The sequence below is a fragment of the Fistularia commersonii genome, chromosome 11, assembly GCF_037954325.1.
Source record: "Fistularia commersonii isolate RoL2024-O1a breed Wild chromosome 11, RoL_Fcom_v1.0, whole genome shotgun sequence".
Lineage (NCBI taxonomy): Eukaryota > Metazoa > Chordata > Actinopteri > Syngnathiformes > Fistulariidae > Fistularia > Fistularia commersonii.
This window is the reverse complement of record NC_141294.1, coordinates 14,310,126-14,329,460: the sequence shown is the minus strand read 5'-3', so window position 1 is coordinate 14,329,460 and position 19,335 is coordinate 14,310,126. Positions and strand designations below refer to the sequence as shown.

Below are 19,335 nucleotides of genomic sequence, written 5' to 3'. Positions count from 1 at the left end.
CATTTTTAGCGCGCAGAAGGAAGACCAAGATAGCCATCGGCTGGAGGAGGACAAAGTGGGGATAGAAAATAGATGGACGGATTGACTTTTCCTTGTGTCATTTATTATTCAGCTTTTTCATCAGCCGTGTTAAAGCCACTGTTCGGAAAAAAAAAAAAAAAGAATTCCAGTAAAAAATGTTTGAATATCTCATGTAACAACGTGGACACCTGCGACTTATAGACAATTGCAGCCTATTTATGTAGACATAGATTTAGGTAGTTCTTTTTAGCCGATGCGGCTACAAACGTCTTCATGGTGAAGACTTGCGCGAAGATGCTAACAACACTGCTATCCATCAGCACCCCCTTTAGAAAACTGCATACATAACCTGGACCAATTGTTATTAAACCAAGCAGACGGCGGTGACACGCTACTAAAACTGATAATCCCGCGTCTTCCTGCGTGTCTTTCTTACGTCCTGTCCAATTAATGGGATTGAAAAAAATAAAAATAAACCAGAAGCATCAACTCTGCATTAGCCTGCACCATTAGGGCCTCCTCACGTTGACGATGGAGACAATTAAAAATATTCAGCGATAAGTGTAACGTGGCCAATTGCCATCTCCTGCGTGGAGAACACACCCAAATACAAATTGGCCTCATGAATAACCCATGCATTTGTGAAACACACACACACACACACACTTAAAAGGTCTTCATCAGCATGTCTTTGTGCTCCTCGGTGGCACAGATGGCTGGATAGCAGGTGTCTCCCTAGGGTTTGGACCATCCTTTTTATATTCTATCTTCTCCATGCCTGCCTGCGATGACCCCCCACCCCACGTCTTTCACACAAAGCCGGGGCGGCGCTGGATGACCAGAAAGCTGGGGCGCATTCATCACCGTAATCACGCTGGTTAATTATTCATGGGCTCCATCAGGCGTCTTTCTGGTGTGTCTTGTTGTTACTGAGGAGTTGCAAAATTGCCCTGCCAGACTCTTACGGAGGATAGAGTAGGCTAGCTTAGCGCCGCGCACTCATTATTCTACATCTCCCGCTAATGGCTAATTGAAGTCATTAATTTTCCACGCAGACGGGCCTGATGGGAAGGAGCGGAAAACGCTGCGTTGTTTTGTTTTTTTTTAACATTTTTTGTTTTTTTTCTACATCAATATGACTGGTGCATAAACCACATATATAGAAAGATAGAAGGGTTAAAAAAATGTATTAACATTTTTTTTTAATGAATTAATATTACTTTTTGCACTGGCTGCCTGCTGCAAAGCACCACTTTTGTCGAATTAAAAAAAAAAAAAATAATAATTTGCTCGGGCTACCTGCTGCAAAGCCCCATTTTTGTTGAATGAAAAAAAAATAGTATTTCATTCGGGTCCTGCTGCAAAGCACCATTTTTGTTAAATTAAAAAAAATACATCAATTAGTATTTTATTCTGCTCCTGCTGCAAAGCACCATTTTTGTGGAATTAAAAAATAAAATTCAATTGGCTCGGCCTGCTTGCTGCAAAGCATCATTTTTGTTAAATTAAAAAAATATATTTAGTATTAATTCTGCTCCCACTGCAAAGCACCATTTTATTGAATAAAAAAAAAAATAGTATCTCACTCTACTCCTGCTGCAAAGGACCATATTTGTTGAATTAAAAAAAAATTAATAAGTATTTCATTCTGTTCTGGCTAACTGCTGCAAAGCCCCATTTTTGTTGAATAAAAAAAAAATAGTATTTCATTCTGCTTCTGCTGCAAAGCACCATTTTTGTTGAATTGAAAAATAAAATTCAATTGGCTCGGGCTGCTTGCTGCAAAGCATCATTTTTGTAAAATTAAAAAAATATATTAATTAGTATTTCATTCTGCTCCTGCTACAAAGCACCATTTTTGTTGAATTAAAAAAAAACAAACAACTAATTAGTATTTCACTCTGCTCCTGCTGCAAAGCACCATTTTTTTTGAATTAAAAAAAAAAAAAAAAATTCTGATAACCCCGTTTTTCCGTGCGATCTCCCCCCGTCACCACGTAGGCTTCGGGTTCTGCCGGTCCCTCCCGCTCCTCCCCCCACTTTTAAGGCGGACTTCATCAGTCCAGATTACAGCGGTTCAGCCTCCAGCTGGGCACGCTGGCAGCAGATGGCCCCGTAATCACCAGGGTTCATCTAGGTCTGAAAAAGCATCCCGGGCCGGCTCCAGATATCTGATTTGATTTTTCAAGTATAGCTTTAAACACAGGATGTCGCCGGGAGGCGTGGCTCCGGGACAGGTCGCCGCCGCCAATCATTTCATAACAACAATTGACGGTACGCCCTGCATCCTGCACGCACAGCATTCTGCACCGGCTTTAGCTCCTATCTTCGGACGCAGCCGGCGTCCAGGCGTCCTCCGGGGGGGTTCGTCGACAGCCGGGAGGAGCGGAGACGGCGGGGAAATATCAAAGAACGCCATCGCATCTGGGTTGGACTTCCATCTATTCTGAGTGAACTGAGAGGTCCCGTTGTTTCTGCTGCATTTGCGGTCGTTCAAAATCCAATAGGATCAAAAGATACCGAACAGGAAGCAGTCGGAGATTGATTTTACGCCCCGGCGTTGGCGGTTTAATGTGAAGCGTGCACTCAGCACGAGCGACTGAGATGCTTCTCGGCGTGAAGTAGGGATGAGCTGCAACTCCTCTCCGCCATTTCCACAAAACGCCTCCTCTGAGTCACGAGCGCCGCAGTGACGCCACGCTGCATTGTTTTAAAGATAGCGCCTTCATTTTTCTCAAGACAAAAAAAAAAAAAAAAAAAAAAAAATGACGTTTCATAAATCCATCCGGCGAGATTAAAAAAAAAAAAAAAAAAATGGGGATGATTTCGTCGTCTGGCTGCTCGGGTCGATGAATTTCCGGCGTTACGTAACCCCCCCCCCCCCCCGCCGCCTTAACGGCCATGCCAGCGGCGCTAATGCCTGAACGCGGCGAGCGCGCAGATGTGATTCCAGGCCGAAGGGCCACCTCGGGGGGATTGAGGGACTCAACGGCTTAGCGGGGATTTGCTCCCCGCGGGTCGCAGGCTCCGACGGCGCCGTGTTCACACAATTCGCATTTTCCCGCAAGTTCCGCGAGCATTTCCGATTTCCACGCATCCGCTCCCTCGCTTCTGCTCTCCGGATGTGGGAGGCGACCCCGAAGAACAAGATCCGGGGTCCGAGCGGTTCCCTTGGAGGCGGCGGCGAGGAGGAGGAGCTCCGTCTGGTGAGGTGTTCCACCTCCAGGACAGGATGGAGGGAGAACATCTCCCATGGCAACGCCTCCGCAGGCTCAATCACAAAACCACCCGAAAAGATGGACGGACGGATCCGAGCCTTAAGATCGAAACCCCAAAGGGGGAAATTCTTTTGTAGCCGAACTGTTATCATGTCCTAAATATGAATATAGATAAATACAAGTAAAAAATAGCGCCCACAAATAGATAGACAGCAGAGAAAACAACAACGACATCATCAAGGATCATCATCAGGACTTTTTACTGCGATGATGCCCCAGCAAGTTAGGCTATGCAGCGTGTGTGTGTGTGTGTGTGTGTGTATGTGTGTACGTTTGTGTATGTCTTTGTCAAAAAAAACAAAACAAAAAAAAAACTGTTTATTTCCTGTGTATTTGCAAGTGTATTTGCAGTCCTTATGTCCTCCATTGTAAGTCGCTTTGGATACAAATGCAATGTAATGTAATGTAATGTAATGTAAAAATATGAACAACAGAAATGGGAGGATAAAAAAGACAGTGAGGGTGAAAATGGACCAAAACTGGAAGTGACTTCATGTGTCGGAGGAGCTTTTCCAATCCGTCCGGACCGGAAAAGAAAGCCCGAGGATGAAGGAGGCTGAGGATTGATCGGGTTATTTCAGCCGCTCAAATAAGATCAGACGCCGAGTCGCCTCTTTCCCGCCCGCGGGTCTTTCGTTCGCTTCCAAACCGTAAATGTGTCGGACGCCTTTCGGTAGATATTCAGATCTCGCCGTCGGGGGACGTTGACGTTGTTTTACGAACCCGTTTTCTACTTTGAAGCACCTCGGCGGAGCCGGAAGCCCTGATCTGCTTCCAGACCTCCAAACGGGACAACAGATCCCGTCCCATATTTGGTTCCGTTGGCCGGTTCTGCGGTCGGAATTGGCCCGACTTCATATCAGGAGAACATGTTGTGTTTATCCAAATTAGAGGGGAGGGAGAGCTTTTAGGTCTCGCCAGGATAAACCTGCTGGAAAGTGGAGTGAAGCTACTTCGCTTCATCTGAGAACCTGATTGGACCTTCGGCTCGGGTCCATCCGTCAGACTGTGATCGGTTTAAAGGAAAAAAAGACTTATCGGACTCAAAGGGAAACGAGAAGGTCGCGGCTTCGATTCACGCCTTTCTGTTTTGGAATAAAGTTCTGCATAGAGGTTTGAAAAAAATACAGATCATTTATTTTCCAAACGGGACACAAAACATATTCTCGGTAAAGCGTCTAAGAAACAGCCTGTTTTGCTTGAAACAAATATATTTTTGCTGCCTGGATTTTTATTTTTCAATCCCCGACCTGGCGGCGGATGTTTTTTCCTTTTCGGAGTTTCCATGTTCTCGCACACTGGAGACCCTCAGCTGGTCGAAGGCGCGAACGAGAGGGAAATTGCAGCTCCGCTACTGGAGAATGGACGGATGCTTTGAATGTGAAGGATGAAACAAAAAGTAGCCTCGTACGTGTTACGGGTATTTTATTTTTTTGTGTGTGTCGGTGATGTTCGTCAATTAGGACTCGCTGCAGGAAATAGAGTGAAGGGTTCCTCATGTTGGGCGAGACCTGACGCCATTTTATGGCCCGAGGCCCCGAAAACTATTTAATTTGAATATTTTAATGAGTATTTTCAACCCATATTGAATTTAGAAACTCCTTATTTTTTCCTTCGGTTTAATTTTGTACGGATAATTACATACTAAATCATTTAAAAAAAAGAATAATTTTTTTTTAAAGCAGCACATTTTGTTTATACATAGCATAAATGTTAAATGCCGTGTTAGTTCATTTTAAATCTCAAAAGGGTCGTGTGGCTCCCGGTGTTTTCTTTACTGTGAGGAAACAAGTATTTTCAATCCATAATGAATTTAGAGGCTCCTTATTTTTTCCTTTGGTTTAATTTTGTACGGATAATTACATACTAAATCATTAAAAAAGAAAAACATTTTTTTTAAAGCAACACATTTTGTTTATATATAGCATAAACGCCAAAAAAAAACGTTATATGCCGTGTTAGTTCATTTTAAATCTCAAAAGGGTCTTGTGGCTCCCGGTGTTTTCTTTACTGTGAGAAAACAAGCATTTTAAATTCATATTGAATTTAGAAACTCCCTATTTTTCCTTTGGTTTAATTTTGTTGGATAATTACATACCAAATCCTCTTTACATTGTGTTTATACATAGCATAAAGGCCAAAAAAAAATGTTATATGCCTTGTCAGTTCATTTTAAATCTCAAAAAGGGTCGTGTGGCTCCCGGTGTTTTCTTTACTGTGAGGAAACAAGTATTTTAAATTCATATTGAATTTAGAAACTCCCTATTTTTCCTTTGGTTTAATTTTGTTAGATGATTACATACCAAATAATGTGGGTACATTTATAGGATCATTCATGATTTGAACGTTGAAATAAATAAAATGCCCACAAAACATCAATATAAAATTTAATTTTGTTCAATTGACACGACACCTAGTTGGCCCGCGCATAAAAACGAAATAAGAAACGTGGCCCGACGACACACCAGTCATTCATCTCTTTCCTTCAGTTCTGATCACGCCGGCCCGCTGGGAGCCCGTCTGGCAGATCAAGCTCATGGAAATGAAGCTGTGGGCTTATAAATACCAGCGGCAGCATGGAACTCATAAGGAGACGCCAGATGCAGGCGGTAAACTGGATGGGTCTATTATTAGTATTATTATTATTATTATTATTATTGTGTTTCTTGTGACCTGAATGCAGATGATAATGCATGTCTGAGGAGCATCAGAGCAGCACAGCGTCTTCAGCTCACAGGGATGGAGTGTTTTGTTAATTGAACAGCAGGACAGGCCGCCGCTCGCCGCTCGCCGCCCGCCGCCGCGGGGCGAGAACCGTCGAGGCCCGAGCGCCGCTGTGTTGCCTCGCATCAGCTCGCGCTGCCTTCCACCCCTTTTTTATTTTTGTTTGTTTTTTTTTTCCCCCCGTCTTTCATCCGTCACACGCCGAACGCGCAAGACATCCAGTCCTTTTCATCTCCACGCTCTCCCTCTCAGCATCACTTGGCCGCTGTGGGCGGTTGCCACGGTAACACCACCCACAGGAGCCCGGCTACCTTCCCCGTTACCCTGGCAACTGGATCCCTACAGAATTTCTCAGCGTGTCACTCCCTCCCTTTCTCTCTCTCCACTCACACATGAAAGAGTCCCAGAGTGTTTGTTTTTTTTTTTCCGGCTGCTAACGGTTGGTTAGCTTTCCTCATCGCCGCTCGCTTGTCGTTTTACACGCCACTTAAATTACTTATGCCGTCCCAGGCGCTGCTGAACGCTGTGCGTATCCTCCACATGATATCCCCTCTTCCACCCTCCTCCACCCTTTCTTTGTTCCAAAGCTATTCGGACGTGCTAATGAAAGTAGCGGAAGAAGCTAATGGCGGTAGCACCCTCGAGCTAGGCGCCTCTGCAGCCAGAAGCTGCTGAACGCTGTGCGTTTCCTCCACATGATATCCCCTCTTCCACCCTCCTCCACCCTTTCTTTGTTGCAAAGCTATTCCGACGTGCTAATGAAAGTAGCTGAGAAGCTAATGGCGGTAGCACCCTTGAGCTAGGCGCCTCTGCAGCTGAGCGCTGTGCGTTTCCTCCACATGATATCCCCTCTTCCACCCTCCTCCACCCTTTCTTTGTTGCAAAGCTATTCGGACATGCTAATGAAAGTAGCGGAAGAAGCTAATGGCGGTAGCACCCTTGAGCTAGGCACCTCTGCAGCTGAGCGCTGTGCGTTTCCTCCACATGACATCCCCTCTTCCACCCTCCTCCACCCTTTCTTTGTTGCAAAGCTATTTGGACGCGCTAATGAAAGTAGCTGAGAAGCTAATGGCGGTAGCACCCTTGAGCTAGGCACCTCTGCAGCTAGCATCACGACGTGAACGGGTGAACGCTAACCGGCGTAAAGCGCTCTGACAGGCGGAGATCTTTCCACCCACGATCGCAACTTCCCCTTCACCTTGTATGACAGCAAAGACAGAAACTGCAAAGCTTATATTTGCGTTCCAGGTCTTGAAATGCGGTGAATATTGAGTACGGCTGAAAGAAGGAAAAAAGTCTCGTTGTGAGTAATGATGCATCTGTCCTCCTCGTCGTCACTCGGACTTCTAAGCCGTGAGGTGTCGGTGAGTCAGCGGCCGAGCTCATGGGTTGGCGTGCGTCACGCCGGGACGCCGCGGCGAAGCAGATCCTCCGACCTGTCGGCCCTCCTGATATGTGAATATTTAGCGCTTTTGCGTCACGGCCGCTAGGCTTCCCGCAGAGTTCCTTCCAACGTGGAGCCTCCGTGTTCTCCAGGTGTCTGCGTGAGGTTCCTCAGGGTTCCTCACACAGTCCAAACACCTTTGTTTGGACTGTGTGGTTTTGCTTTGCTGCTTTGCTGCTAAAATCACCCAAAAATATAACGTTATCTTGTTCCCCCGGGGTGGTGAAGCGTCCGCTTGGCGGCCGGCGGTCGGGAACGACCCGTCTTACGTTTGCGATTTTGTTGTTTTATTGCAAAACACATGCCACCGCCCGGGCGAGCGTCCGCAGGAATATTAGCTTCCCGTGGGCGACAGCCGGACGCGCCGTTTGTCGGGACAAACACGCGATGGTTGGCGGGCCGCTGTCTTGGTCGTTGCCGGAACATTCTGTCTCCAGGAAAAAAAAAAGAAAAATAACAAAAAGATCAAGTCGGTGCTGCAGGAAATTCCATTTCCAAACGTATGAAACACTTGTAAATAAGCAGCTGCAGCTGCCGGTATTTAATTTGAACATTTCAGGGGGAAATTCCAACAACAGGCTCTGATTTAAAAAAAAAAAAAAAAAAATCACATCAAACGCGCCTTGGTTCTGTCTCCTTTCCAGAAGCATGTCGAATCTGACATTCAGCCCGGGAGCCGCCGGCCAGCAGAACAAGCTGAGGCGTAACTTTGGCCTGATCTTATTCCCCCGAAACCAAGAGGAGACCAGAATTCACCCTCTCATCTGGTGATGGAGTGAAACATCCGCTTGGAATCCGGGAGGGAAAACCATTGCGGTTTGTCTGCAGCGCACGGAAGGACGGCTCGAGCTGGACCAGGGTGGGCAAACCACGGCCCGCGGGCCACATCCGGCCCGTTGGCCTTTTTAATCCGGCCCGAAAAAGACTGGTACAGAATTCATACTTGATGTGAATGATTGACGATCGGAGCTCAAACAGGAGATAATTTCATTTTTGGAGCGACTTGAGATTTTTCCTGAGCTGAATGACACATATTAGCTTTGTGATTTAGCCTTGACTGTGGACGTTCTGACACACATGAATGAGCTGGACATGAAGCTACAAGGGAAGAACCGGTTTGTGCATGAAATGCAAGCAAACGTCAGAGCCTTCAAAACCAAGATGGTTTTATTTTCAAAGCAAATGTCAGACAATGAGTCTGATATGTACTGCTAACAAATGCGTTTTTATTTAATATGTATTGTATCTTGCGGCCCCTGAGCCAAAAAGTTTGCCCACCCCTGAGCTAGACGTTCTGGAGGTAAAGTCAGACGGACGTGGTTTGGACCTGGATGGGGGACGGACGGTGCAGGTCTGGGTAGAAGTTGTGAGGTTCCAGGAGGTGGAAGGTCTGGAGGAGGACCAGCGAGGAGGTTTCTGGAGGAGAGGAAGCTAGTTGGTGCGAGAGGAGATGATGGACGGAGGTGAGGAGACGACCGCTAGCGTTATTTTGCCTGGTAGGGCAGCCATGTTGGCAAAAGAAACATCTTCCAGTCTTCTGGACGAGGACCATCTCCATCGCCGAACGTCCTCTCCTGACGCGGCGAGCATCGATTTCCTCCGTTCCTTTGGAGCCGTTGCGTTCTTATACTCATGGAAAAAAGAGCGTGTGCGCTAATAGCAAGCGCTAGGCTAACCCCTAGTTACGCTGCTGAGGGACATCCCACTCAGTCCACGTTGGAAACTTCAGATCTTCTCCAGATTCCTCAGGTTCTCAGGGGACGTGGCTTGGTCTACTGCGGCGTCTCGCCAGGCGTCCGCCGTCATTATTTCTTTTCAGAATATTCAAGCCGGTGCTGCATCATGTCAGCTATTAGCATGTCAGCTATTAGCCTCTCACACAGCGGTTAAAAGCCAGTATTTCAAGCTGGGTTTCTGTAGACCATCTATAACAACGTGGTCCAGACCTGCTCCACATGGACATTACAGTTGAACGAGTACCTATCCGACACAGGAAGGAGCTCCGTTTTTAAAAACGAGCCGTCAAAACTGTCGCCGCGGACGGCCTCCAAAAATGGCTAACAAGAAAAAAAAGTCCAGAGCGGGACGTGAAAGTGAAGTGCGAGACGGGAGCTGAATAATTTACGGACAATCGAAGAACACATGACGGGTCGTGAAAGGGAAGGAGAAGGAGGAAGAGGAGCGGACGTCCAGAAGATAGAAGAGGCAGACATGGGGGGGGTTTCCATTGTTTACCGGACACGAGTCTGGGAGCGTCGACGGAGACGAGATGCTTGCATGAAGAACCGAGAGGCTGCGTGACGAGCGCCGGGCCTCGCCGGAGCCCAGACCTTTCCAGCGCTCTCAATAATTGATGCGGCTTCCGCGGCGCGGCGTCTCTACGAGGCAGCCGGTGCGCGTCTTTAGCGGGACGCGCATCTGCATGTACGCAAACAAAGAGATTCCCTCCGAAGACGGCGGGAAAACCGGGAAATTGCATCCATTTTGTTCCCGCATGTTCTCGCGTAGAATGTTGATATTGGCCTGACGGGTCTCAGCGGACCCGACAACCCTTCTCCCTCGAACCCTCCGGCCACAGCTGTTAAGGAAATTAGATTTTTTTTCTTTCTTTTTTTTTTTTTTTTGCTTTTGAGTGCTGCAGTATCGCCCTGTTTTTTTTTTTTCCCCCCTCCCCCCCCCGTCTCATTTGACAGCCACCTGCAAATACACGACAAAGATGGATCTTCCTCTGCGAAGAGCTGAAATAGCGTCCATTAGCATGCACTCCGCCCTGCAGCCCACATAACGTTCTCCACGCTCTACATCACTCCTGCTCTCTCTTCTCCGTCTCCCCCATCATCCGCTGTGCCAGGGTAACCCCCCCCCCCCCTCCTCCGAAACGTAGAGGACAAATGTTATCGCCACGCTGCAGATGTTTTCATGGGGCATTCTGTAAAAATCTCCCGCCGTCAGCCGCGGGACGGCACATCTCGCTCCATCCCGGGATTGAAAGAAAGCCGAGGCCATTAGGCGGAGCGGCGATAGCGGCGCCCGGTGCGAAGACCCTCGGCTGGAACGATATCTCCGTCTTGCAAGAGGCGCCGCCGTGGGATGTGACGGGGATTGCTGAGCGGACGGGAATGGACTTTTCACATGCAAATGCACGGCGGTCACGCGTCGCGCGCGATTCGGATTTTCCAGGTTATGGAGTTTTACGTTTAAAGTCACGTGCGACTCGGAGGCCATTGTTAGCGAACCCCGTTTTAGCGCGTTTGGAAAAATACAACGAGGAAATGCCGGAAATCCTGCAAGATAAAGTTGAACAATTGAAACCGGGGTTTGGCGAGGAAGCGGGAAAAAATGCGACCATGTGTGAAATTCTGCAGCATCACAGAGCGCGATCCAGTGCGCGGAGGAACTCTCGCGAAAAAACAAGCGTCCGTTGCCGTTTCCTGCTTGTTTCGCTGTTTCGGGCTGCGGCGGAAAGACGAAACCCCGGACAGGTGCGTCAGCATTTATACCCCGACGGTGGAAAACAGTCGTAAAACCCAGAACGCCGGAAAACATCGCGAAATGAATTCATTCATTCATTATCAACAATGCTTAGCATGTCATGTCGAGGCATACAACTATTCATTCGCTCATTCACACGTCATGTCGAGGCATTCGACCATTCATTCACACGTCGTATAAAAACATACAACTATTCATTCTCATTTGCATCTCATAGAAAAACAACAATTCATTCACATGTCATATAGATGTATACAACTATTCAGCCTCTCATTTACATGCCATAGAAAAATAACTATTCATTCACTCATTCACGTGTCTTATAGAAGCATACAACTATTCACCCTCTCATTTGCATCTGATAGAAAATCAACCATTCATTCACGTCATGTAGAAGCATACAATTATTCACTCTCTCATTCACATGCCATGGAAAAACAACATTTCATTCACACGTCGTACAGAAGCATACAACTATTCACTCTCTCATTTGCATCTCATGGAAAACAACTATTCACTCTCTCATTTGCATTTCATAGAAAATCAACCATCCATTTATGTCATGTAGAAGCCGACAACTATTCACCCTCTCATTTACATGCCATAGAAAAACAACTACTAATTCACTCATTCGCGTGTCATATAGAAGAATACAACTATTCACCCTCTCATTCACATAGCATAGAAAATCAACTATTCACCCTCTCATTTACATCTCATCAAAAATCAACCATTCATTCACGTCATGTAGAAGCCGACAACTATTCACCCATTCACATCTCATAGAAAAACAACTATCCATTCACTCATTCACGTGTCTTATAGAAGCATACAACTATTCACCCACTCATTTACATGCCATAGAAAAACAACTATTCACCCTCTCATTCACATCTAATAGAAAATCAACTATTCATTCACTCATTCACGTGTCATATAGAAGCATACAACTATCCACTCTCGCACTTGCATCTCATAGAAAATCAACCATTCATTCACATGTCATATAGATGTATACAACTATTCACCCTCTCATTCACATCTCATAGAAAATCAACCATTCATTCACTCATTCACAAGTCTTGTAGAAGCATACCACTATTCACCCTCTCATTCACATCTAATAGAAAAACAACTATCCATTCACTCATTCACGTGTCTTATAGAAGCATACAACTATTCACCCTCTCATTTACATGCCAAAGAAAAACAACTATTCACCCTCTCATTCACATCTAATAGAAAATAAACCATTCATTCACTCATTCACGTGTCTTATAGAAGCATACAACTATTCACCCTGTCATTCACACGCCTGGAACTCGGAGAACCCAGAGGAAAGCCATGCAGACAGGGGTAGAACCTGGAGACTCTGCACAGAAAGCCATGGAAGCAGGGACCTTCTAGCAGGTTCCCTAACCCGTCTTCCCTTTCTAAGGTCCCGGGAGCCTCGGTCGGAACGAAGGCCTCGCAAAGACTTGCGGACGGCAAGCCGAGACGCGACGCCTTCGAAGCCCACATTCGCCGCCGTTAAAGGCTCGACTGCCACCGCAGATTTACGAGGCCATTTGTTATTTTTTTTCTCGGCGCATCCTTTTCCCAATGACTCTGCAGGACGAGATCCAGGTTGTGTGTTTGCACTGGGAGGAAAGCCACAATGCAGAAAAACAAGGTGGCGGGGGGGGGGCAGGACCGAATAAAACGCCATATTTCATGCCCGCCGGCACACGGAGATAGTAGAGAATACCAAGCACACAAGAATCCATTAGTGAAACCTGATTATCTCTTGACTCTAAAATTAATTAAGAGTGTAGGTCAGAGAGAGAGGGAGCGAGGGGGGATCTGGCCATCATCTTTTTTTTATTTATTACAAATCCTCTGGTGTCAGTGCGTTGAGAGGCAGACGGGGCGGGAGGTGCACGGATCCCCGCGATTTCAGCCCGAATTTGCTCGCGGTGATGCGGAGGCGGCGGCGGCGGCGGCGAGGACGGGGAGGGAAGAGGGGTTGAACATGCAGCTACACCGAGAGTTCTTCTTGTATTGTTCTGTCGCAGCTATTCCGGGCTCCTGGTTCACGCTGCAGTCGCTCATCTTGATAAACAAACACTCCCTTCTTTCTCGGAGCCAAAGCGCACTCGCCGCAGGAGTGCTCTCGGTGCCAAAGAGCGAGGGCGGAGGTTTTTTTGCCGCTTTTTGTGTTTTCCGAGACGATCCCCGGTTGCGATTTCCCCCCCCAAAGCTTTGGAGTTGAACGGAATCGATGGACGGCGAAGAAAAGACGGTTCACCGACAATAAAGGGAACCAGAAGGGACAAAGATCCGCTCACAGCAAAGCGCAGAAAGGAAGCGGACAATCGGACGGTCGATTATCTTGAGGCCAGATTGGGTGACGGGTGCGAACCGGCCTGCCGATCACCTGCTGATCAGAAACTACTTCCAAGATCTTCTGCATCCGAAGGAGAAACCCCTCCAAGAAATATCCCAGCTCGCAAAGCCGAGTCAAACGGCATCCAATCGCAACCCAGTTGTCAGATGACACGTGCCATGGAGAGCAGGTCTTCTTCTTCTTCTCCTTTGGGACTTTCCCTTCAGGGATCTCCACAGAGAACCCACCTTCTCCATAAAACCCTACTCTCTGGATCCTCCTCTCACACCAACTCCCTTCATATCCTCTCTCACTCCGTTCATAAATCTTCTCCAATTCCAGCATCCGTCTACCAATATGTTCACCATCCCTCCTCTGTCCATGACCCAACCATCAGCTTCTCTGACCTTCTCTCCAAAACATCCAACATGGCGTCCCTCTGACGGACTCATTCCTGATCCTATCCGTCCTCATCGCTCCTAAAGAGAACTTCAGCATCTTCATCTCCGCGACCTCCAGCTCTGCCTCTTGTCTTCTGGTCATTGTCAGAGCATACAGCATGGCTGCTAACCACTGTCTTGTATGCCCATGGAGAGCAAGTCTGGATCAAACTATTTAATTTACTTATTGGTGAGGAAACGCCACTTTTCGTGGTGCAGGAAACCTTTTTTTGGACGGCCTTCCGCCTCGACGAGTAAACGACTGAGCGCCTGAGAAGGGCAGTGATAGAAAGCAAGAGTTTGACAAAGACCTCTTACAGAGGCGACAGAACATGGACTCTCGGTGCTGCCGTCAGCTCATGCTGGATAAAAATATGGTGTTTGTTCGGAGGGTGGATGACTGACGCGTGACCAAATCGTAACCGTCCGAGAGTCGTACATGCCCTTCGACGCCCTTCAAGTATTGCTGGACTTTCAAGAGCAAGTATCAATGATTTCACGGTAATTTGCCTGCAGATGATCAAGGGCTCGCTGGAGCGAACCGAGGTCTCGGGGGCCGAGTGAAGTTATTGCGTTATTATATCGCGACGAGTCCAGTAATCCGTCACGAACAAATTCGTTCTCATACTTAGATCCAGGACTTTACGGCCAGACAGGCTACTTGTTCCTATTTTTCAATGACAGCGGAGAAGGGATTGGGGTACCTGAAGAGGTCCGCTCTGGGGATTCGTGGCCGACTCCAGACGCTCGAGCCGAGAACATGGAAGCGGGAACTTTCTGCAGAGCTCTTGCTGGAGGTGTCACTCCTCACCTATAAATAGTCGATGGCATTGCACCATCTTATCTATCTGACTTGAGGCCATGCGTGCCCGGACGTGCCCTGCACTCCCAGGGTTTGCACAAAGAGGTCTGAAAAAGACATTTGGTGAAAGGCCTTTGGTTTTTGTGCAGCGACCCTGGTAAGCGTTCTGCCCACCTTTTTGCCGCAGCATACGAGTCCTGGGTGGTACCGTTGAGTACCTCCAAGGACCTCTGAGGACCTCTGAGGACCTTTGAGGACCCGGCTTCCCGCCAGGAGGCCCGTCTGTTCGGAGTCTCCATGTGTCTGCGTGGGTTTCCGCCCACCGTCCACGAATACGCGGCACGTTAATCGGAAGCCTGGAGCCCCGCGGTGCCCTTCACCACAGGATAGGCAGAATAAATGAATGAATGTGTCATTTTCCTTTTTGTCCTGCTCTTATCTCTTCTCATTTGTGCAACACTCGGACGGAAAGCGCTCTATGAATATATTTATTGTTCTAGAGCGTTGATATCAGTGCAGTGGAGCACACTTCATGGTTACGGTGAAGAGTAACGCATCCCGCTATCGAAACAGGAAAACGCTCGAGTGGTCTTTCGATTTTATGCGATACGAACAAGAGCATTTTCCTCAACTCCAAACATCAGCAGGGGAAGACCGTGCAGACGAGGTCGCAGCAGGACGTGATCACCGTGGCGCAGCCCTGATGGACCTACTCCCTGGACCCGGGAGGCCTGCTGAGGTGGACCCAGAAAAGGCCAACTCCCGCTGAAGGAGGCGGCGAAGGCAAACCGGACACAATCACGCCGGAGCAGATTTATTTTCAAACTCCTCTTCCTCACTTATCTCGACGTCCAGCTCCCGTTATCGCCTCCGCGCTCCTCGCGACCTCATTAACCCCGAGCGCAATCAGAGAAAAGATTGTATCTCCTTTCTTTTAGCTCCGCATCAGATCGGCAGCTTTTGGCAGCTTATTTTTAGACGCCGTCTTGTCTATTTTTATTTCCTTTTTTACCTGAGCCCCCTGGTTTCCACAGAACAATTGGTTTTGGGAAAAGAATTACAAGATCTCTAACTATCTAGGTATCTGGGGATCGGGTATTAGGGTGTTGTGAACCGGATGTCATCGGGTTGCATGAAGGGCTATGACACAGCAAATTTGGAGGTGTTGCCATGAAAAACGTCCTTTTTGGCCACAGGATCGTCTCACTAGGCTCACAGCCGCTTGGAAACAATACAAGGTTTGCGAGACGATAATTGCGTTAAATAGATGAAATTAAAGTGAATAAATGATTGGGAACTTTCTGGATAAGAACAGATTTCGCTAAATCATCCAATCCTTGGGGTTGAATCTAGTCTACCTCTTGTGTCTGTGGCTGAAGGGGCAGGACTTGTATCTCCAGAATGCCTTTCTTTCTCTGCTCTGCACCACCAGCCTTCTCTTGCCTTAGATACTCTATAGAGCTTCATCTTCTTCTTCTTCCACATGGCCTCTTCATGGTTTCCCGTTTTTCCAGGGTATTTGGAGTTGATCTGAACATCCGTCGCTTCCAGGCGGATCGACCCCGTCCGTTCCGACGATCGGTCCAACGTCCTGCTCGTGGAGGCGGCAGGTGGCCTCCATAGTCACTTTGCGATGAGGCGACTGAGGAAGTTAGAACTCGTCCAGAGGAGCGGCGAGAGCACATCGCTCGGGTTGCGCTCGGGTTGACCTTGAGCCGGACTCCATCTTTGTGTCTCGTCGGAGAGCCTCGTTGTCGTGACGTTCCGGGCATTCGCGAACCTTTGTGCGCGTCGAAGGCTTTCTCAAGGTCGACCCGAGTCGGCCATTTCTAGTCTCTGCGGCTGGTGCTCGTTTCCCCCGGAATCGGGTCCAGCTCCTTTCCAGGACCTGTCCACGTGCCCGACGGGAGGTCCGAGGCGAAGGAGCGCTCGTACCCTTCTCGCGGTCCTTCTTATCAGGACCGTCGAGTTTCACGCTCGGCTGAAACCAACTTCCCACCGCGCCGCCTGGATCTCGCCCTCCAGGCTTTTCTTCTCCGCGGGCGGTAAAGATCTTGGTTTCCAGGGGTTTTCTGGGATCACCGCTGCTGTGCTGTGGTCTTAGCAGGGGATCGCACTTCTTGTAAACCAAGTAACCCAACTAATCTATCAATCGAGCACACTTTCATCTGTGATGTGAACCGGCTTGCGTTCGGGGTCGAAGAGGGAGCCGATTCCAGCTGTCATTGGCCGAAAGGCGGGTTCACCCTGGACCAATCGCAGGCCTCCGACCATCCACCCTCTTGTTCACACGCCGGGACAACGCAGCGGACCTCCTGCAAGTGTTTGGACCTCCTTCTGAGGAGAACATGGAGACTCCACACCAGAAGGAACCCTGTGGGACCTTCTGGCTGTGAGGAGGAAGCGCTAACTGTGCGGTCAACGTATTTATATAAATCCGTTAAAGCTCGTGCACCATTTCGGTTGATTAATTTTATCTCGTCATCGCTTCCGTCACTCTGTCCATGTTGTCGTTCAGTTTTGGTTGTCCGTTTTCACCCTTACTGTCTTTTTTTTTCATTCTGTTGTCCATTTTTATCCTCCGTGTTGTTGTTTATTCTCACTGCTGTCTCTTTATTTGTTTTGCTAATGGTCTCTATTTATAGTTATTCGAGACTTAAAACCGTTAATAAAGTTTATCTTATCTTACGTGAGAAACATGAGGAGAAACGGAAGGACATTTAATTTAATCACGTCGTAAAGCTCAGACCTTCAATCGTGCATTTTCAAAGAAATCGAAACAACAAAAACCCGACGGTTCCCACACGGCGCCCGGACGTTCGTGGAGAAGAAGCTGACGGCTTAATTAGCGCCAAAGCCGGAGTTAATTCCGTCCGGCCGCCGTCTCGCGGCGTAATCTTCGTCGTGAACCTCGGCGAGCAGGTCCCCTTGAATGCAGCTGGTGCCTCGCCGTCGCAGTAATCTCTCTAAGGCTCTTACAGAAGTGAAATTATTTCACGGCGGCGGCGGCGGCGGCTTTGCGACGCGCGACCGGAGGAGACGGCTAATAAATAAACATCTCGTAAATCCCCCGGAGGCGGGAGGGATCCCGGATAGAAACGCCGCTTCGGACGGGTTCCCAACCCCCGGAAAACCGCCTGAGACGTCGATCGGCGGCCGACCCACGCCGAATTCCCCTTCCACACACACACACACACACACACACACACTCCATCTTGATGTGCATTAGTGATATTGCTAGCGGGGTGGGCGTCTGCCTGCTGCAGGTCTGATGGAGGTTGTATTGTCACCATCTGGTTCTCCTGATGGGGAGGCAGATGTCACCGGGGTGACCTTAGATCCCTCACGCCGTTCACACACACACACACACACACACACACCGTGGAATAATGATCCCCCGGCCCCCGGTAGGACCTCTCCCGCGAGGCTGGTCCGGTTCCTCCGGTCGAGGCCCGAGCTGCAGGCCCGGACTTGACGCAGCAAGTCCGATGTTCAACTTCCACGCGTTTTTTTTTTTTTTTTTTTTGTTGCATCCTCGCCATCACTTCCACCGCGGCGCCGCTCCCGCCCGAAGACACGTCCACGGTCGGTGAAAACCCAGCTCGCCGCGGGATCCGGATCTTACCTCGACGCCTTGACGCACGTAGAAACCCAGCACGGCCGCCAGCAGCGGGAATGCGGAATGTCCCATTTTCTTTCCCCTTCTGTTTATTTTTTTCCTCCCTCCTTTTCTTTTTGTCTAATTCAAAAAAAAAAAGCCTGTGAGGAGAATCCGCCGCCGTCCTGTTACATCAGCTGGAGTGATGGACGCTGCGATCGGATCGCCCTCCTGCCGCGTCCTGCGTCTGCGCCTGCGCAGTGCGACGCCGCCTCTCCGATACGTCGGACGAAACGCCGGCGGAGCCCAGCCCTGTTTCTGCGGGTGTTCGCCTTCCTCCCGCACCGCCCCGCAGCTCCCGCACCGCCCCCGCGCCGCCGTCGCCGAGGAACGACCTTCTCCGGTGCGTCGGTCAAGGGAGACATCTGGTGGCGGATATTATATGAAATAAAAGGCTCAGGATGGGAAATAAATCGACCAAACGACATGGAAACGTTGTTATATTTCAGCCCAAATAAATTAAAAACAGCAACAAGGAACACGTGGCTGGATTGGGATACTTAAATAAGGTGGATTTGGGAGAAAAAAGTGAACATAAAATGGAAAAATAAACAGTGAAAGGACGTTAAAAGACAAAATACAATCAAAAAGAATTCGAGCAAAGTGGAATAAAATAAAGCGGAATGAAATAAAAGGACACAAGATGAATTGAAATGAAACGGAAAAATGGAAAAAATAAACAGTGAAAGGATGTTAAAAGACAAAATACAATCAAAAAGAATTCGAGTAAAGTGAAATAAAATGACACAGGACGAATTAAAGTGAAACGCAGCAAAATAAAATACAATAACAATGACATTTTGGAGAAAGCGGGGGGGAGATGACATAAAAATTAACGGAGTACGATAGATAATAGAGTCGGGTAAAATGAAATGAACAACGGTAAGTTGAAATAGATCAAAATAAAGTGAGATAAAAAAAGAAGAAATAAAGTTAAGTGAAATTAAATCAATATACTTTGCTACAAAGATAAAACAAGATAAAATTAAAGAGAAGAAAATAAGGCAAAGTGAGAGAAAAATGGAGGACAAGAAAATGAATAAATTTTATATATATATGTAGTAGGCCCCGAAGAAATATAGTAGTATAAGAATAAAATAAATCTAATATG

At 47.9% G+C, this 19,335-nt stretch overlaps 1 protein-coding gene across 4 annotated transcripts in view; it reads right to left on the bottom strand.

The window, feature by feature from the left end:
• aplp1 (amyloid beta (A4) precursor-like protein 1) overlaps positions 1-18,452 on the bottom strand; it is a 44,255-nt gene extending 25,803 nt beyond the window's left edge. For 3 of the 4 annotated variants that reach the window (XM_086155169.1, XM_086155170.1, XM_086155171.1), the window contains exon 1: positions 18,192-18,447. In XM_086155169.1, coding sequence (XP_086011295.1) covers positions 18,192-18,257 — 66 coding nt within the window. In that variant the 5' untranslated portion in view covers positions 18,258-18,447. Of the gene's footprint in view, positions 1-18,191 lie in introns of all 4 variants that reach the window. The other variant, XM_086155167.1, reaches the window with a different exon arrangement.
• Positions 18,453-19,335: the final 883 nt, after the last annotated feature.